The following is a 3,968-nucleotide window of genomic DNA, read 5'->3' as shown; positions in this document are numbered from 1 at the left end:
AATAAAGGAAACGATATAATGTCAGCAAAAATTATTGAGTAATAGGTTTTAACGAAAAATAAGTTCACCTCGATTAGTAAGATTTAACACATCTAAGTTTAGCAAATATACGTGAAGCTCTAGAATAATACAAGTATATTATTTCACACTTCCTTCCATATCATATAATTACCTCAATGGATTACAGAATATTTAAAAAACAAAATTCCAAATAAATTAAAAAGAAGAAGGCAACAAATTAGCTTAGAAACTTTACCAAAGCAACAAATTAATTAGCTTACAATTAACATTTACCTCTACGTACAAGACTACAAAGTTGAAATAGATGATCTCTCGATGACAATCTAGGGTTGAGTATATAGAGAATGTGGATTAATCTTCAAGAAAATAAAGTTATGAAGAGTTTGTCATGAAGAGTTTACTCGTATTAACTTCTACACGTAATTTTCATGTTTAGACCTAAGAATATACTCTGTACTAACCAAACCGCGGTGTAATGATTAATATATAAAAAGTATCATCAGCTCATACCAAAAACTTTGATACATATGTATGTACAAGTATCAAAAAAAAAAAAAAAACAAACTATTTGTAGCCTTTTGATAACCATTGCTTTTGTCGTTGCAACACTAAAATTGATGTCTTGCCAGGAAAATCTGGCGCGGCGAGGATGTCTCCAAGGATACCAAGTTCTTGTACTTCACTCCATTGTTGTAAACCAGAAAGTTGAGGACTTTCTGGATTGTGTGATCTTCCTACGATGATAAGGTCAAAGTCTTCTGCAATAGACCTCAACATTTTTGCTGTTTGTGAGCCATCATGGACTACTTGCTCTGAGTAGTTAAATTGTTGTTTGATCTCTTTGTACTGTTGGATATCCGAAATTGTTGTGGAATCAAGCTCGCTAAGCTCGGTCTCACCTTCAGAAGTAACTAGTCGGATGACAAGCACCCATACCTTTGGTCCAGAGGCCATGCGCTTAGCATATGCTACCGCCTCTTGATCATCTGCTCCTCCTATGAAAATCACTGCTGCTGAGAACTGATTTTGCTCTGATTGCGATTGCACAACTACTGAGGTCATGTTTAAGGAATCAACTGTAGGGAGCTTCAATGTTCCTTTGTTAATGAAGATCCCTACAGAGCATGGGGCTCGTTCGAGCATGCTGTTGTTAAGGGTTCTCTGTCCATAATCCTCAAAGTCGACGGCTCCATCGAGAGTACTTAGCTTTCTATGGAAGGGTAAGATGATAAGTGATGCTAAATTGTTAAGTGCGAGTGTGCATATATCATCATGCATTGCTTTAGGTGGGGTGACTGCTGTAAAGAAGTGTATAAAGAGGTCTTCCATGTTAGCTCTTTGAATCAATGAGTTAAAAGCTGAAATCATATCTTCAGAGTAAGACATGTTTTCTGATGAATTTCCCTCCTGTAAGTCATGAGACATAAATATGGGCTGTGCTCTTCCGACTAGCTTTATAAGGTGTAAAACATCTACAATCACGTTGTTCGTGGCTTGGTTAGAAAGAGTGAGCAGATGAATGAATGCAGGTACATCATCTGGTTTTGAAATGCAAGTAAGGATGCGGAGATGAGCTTCAAGGTTGCAACTCACAATATCTCTGTTCTGATATCCTGCATACTTCCTTAGAGGTTGATAAAGGCACTTAACTATGATCGGTACAACAATTGCAACAATTATTGTGACAACCATTAAAATGGCGCACGTTGAGATTCTAATTAGCTGCCAAAAGTAGAAAATACCTCAAGTTAGGATTGAATAATATACTAGTATAGTATTTGTACCTTAGAATCAATAAGTTACGTACCTTAGAATCAATAAACATGTTAAAGATCCCAATTTCGACAATCCCTTTGGAGGACATAATGGCAGCGAGTGCCAAGGCGTCTGAGATTTCCATGCGATAGTACAATCCACACGCAAGGCAGATAACGATCTTTGTAGCGAAACCAGACAAAGTGACAAGGATTACACCATGAATGACTTTGTCATGAAAGTTAACTTTGAACACATTGGCCCTCATGGTAGACATTGTTATGAAAAAGGGCTGAAGAATTCCCGAGACAAAGGTGTCAAATTTACCAACTATAGCTGATCCCAGAGGCGGTCCATCTGGTACTGCCGCTCCTACAACCCAACAACCGATTATCACAAACTCCCCACTAATATTTGTTACAAGACCTCCCAACAACATCAACAAAAATATAGGAATCAAGTAAGTATCCTTAACGGGTTTTCCTTTAGGGGTCTTTTTTATTATTTTTTTCATCCATGGTCGAAGCATGAATACTACAATGAGGACAAACACAGAAAGTCCAATAACACGACGTCCAACATATAGAAGAACTTCATGTGTCTTCTCTTTTTGAAGAAGATCTACAGTATTAAGTATTCGTTTCAAGGCTAATGTGTGAGCAATACCCGCAATCTCACCAACAATCCCACAAGACAAAGCTAATCTACCTAGTTCAGAGTTAATAAGCTTCAAATCACTAAGAAGAACAGCAATGACAGGAAATGTAGACAATGCTAAGACTGATGCACTGGCTGAAAGTTCGCTCAGTTGCTTCTGATCACTGACTACACGAATAAATCCACCATACCAAGCCGCGACTGTTAAGCTCACAACACCTGTGAGAGTGGGAACTAGTAGTCCGATTATTATAGGTTTTTTACCAGTTTTCATGATGATGGTAAAATCTGTTTTAACTGAGATAATGAATATAGAAAAACTAAAACCCAACATAGATATACACTTCCATACTTCATTACTTGCCAAAGGAAATATGAATTCATGAGCTTCCTTCAGTGGCTTAATATGAGTGGTGCATATCTCCGGCGTCAAGACAACACCTGCCTATATATCATCAAAAGATAGTATAAGATCATCATCCGTGCAAACACTAAACAACACCAAGTAGTAAATTAAAAATAATCAGAGTTGAACAGTCTCAAAGCATTTCTTATGATTAACATACATAGTAATGGCTCCTATTTTCCCCCCTTTAATCTAGCTAGCTAATTATGCTACCTTACTAAAAAGGTCAAGCTAATCATCTTAGTACATTCATGTTTATATCATAGCGGGCTATAATCGAAAGGAAATTCATCTACTTGAACATGAGGGGTAAAGAAATTTTACAAAAAAATTATCCTAAAGTCACAAATTGATTCATAGCAAATTACCCTAAATTGTAAATAACTAGTATACATACAATAATGTTACAATGATATGGTAAACGAATTCGAGAGCATACCATTAATTGTGAAGCAAGAGGAGGAAGGCCAAAACGCTTGAAGGAGCTATGATGTATGGCTTGAGTTAGACAATAGACAACCAACATTTGAATCAGCAAGATTTTAGTAGGGAATTCCACCAAATGTGCTCTAGGGTACCATGGTGGTACTTTAAGGCAAACCGGTGACAACAATGTTGCATTCCATTCTTTCATGATGTAATTGTTAGATAACTGATAAAGCTCGAATAATGTTAGGCTCAGGATTACCGAGAGAAGTACTTGATAAAAAGGTTGAGCGCAAGCCTTGTTATAGGTTCCTCTCTCAGGATACTTACACACAAGGCATGCTCATGCATAATGTTTTTAACCCAATTAGTAGCCTCCTCCCTTCCCACCCCGAATGCAAACCGGGGTGGGACCCTTGACGATTAGGGTAGCCTTACTAAGCTATATATCTCTCTCAATTTTCTTTCTAATAATTTATTACAATTTGTAATTTTGCAATCCCTTTGACGAAAATTTTCCTTCCTTCTTTCTCTATGAATGAAAGAGCTACCGAATAAGAGGATTGTGGAAAAGAGAGAAAGGAGGATGACAATCACAGAAAACAAACAAGCGAATCCAAAGGAAAAATGTAAAATAGATTAGTAAATACAGCTTGGACATAAAATTGTTGGCCTTTATATAAAGTTTACTAAATTTGGGTGC

The 3,968-nt window shown here is 36.9% G+C and overlaps 1 protein-coding gene across 1 annotated transcript; it reads right to left on the bottom strand.

Annotated features, from left to right (window-relative positions):
* Nucleotides 1–282: 282 nt before the first annotated feature.
* LOC110687651 (cation/H(+) antiporter 11-like) lies at nucleotides 283–3,767 on the bottom strand. The gene is made up of 3 exons (XM_021864282.1): nucleotides 3,279–3,767; nucleotides 1,829–2,878; nucleotides 283–1,743 (listed from the first exon to the last, which is right to left on the bottom strand). Exons 1-3 carry the CDS (start codon nucleotides 3,471–3,473, stop codon nucleotides 586–588), a joined length of 2,403 nt encoding a protein of 800 aa, XP_021719974.1. The 5' UTR covers nucleotides 3,474–3,767; the 3' UTR covers nucleotides 283–585.
* Nucleotides 3,768–3,968: the final 201 nt, after the last annotated feature.

This window comes from Chenopodium quinoa, unplaced genomic scaffold (genome assembly GCF_001683475.1).
Source record: "Chenopodium quinoa cultivar QQ74 unplaced genomic scaffold, ASM168347v1, whole genome shotgun sequence".
In the NCBI taxonomy this organism is placed as follows: Eukaryota; Viridiplantae; Streptophyta; class Magnoliopsida; order Caryophyllales; family Amaranthaceae; genus Chenopodium; species Chenopodium quinoa.
Note: the sequence above shows the minus strand (reverse complement) of the source record. Positions and strands in the feature narration are given on the sequence as shown.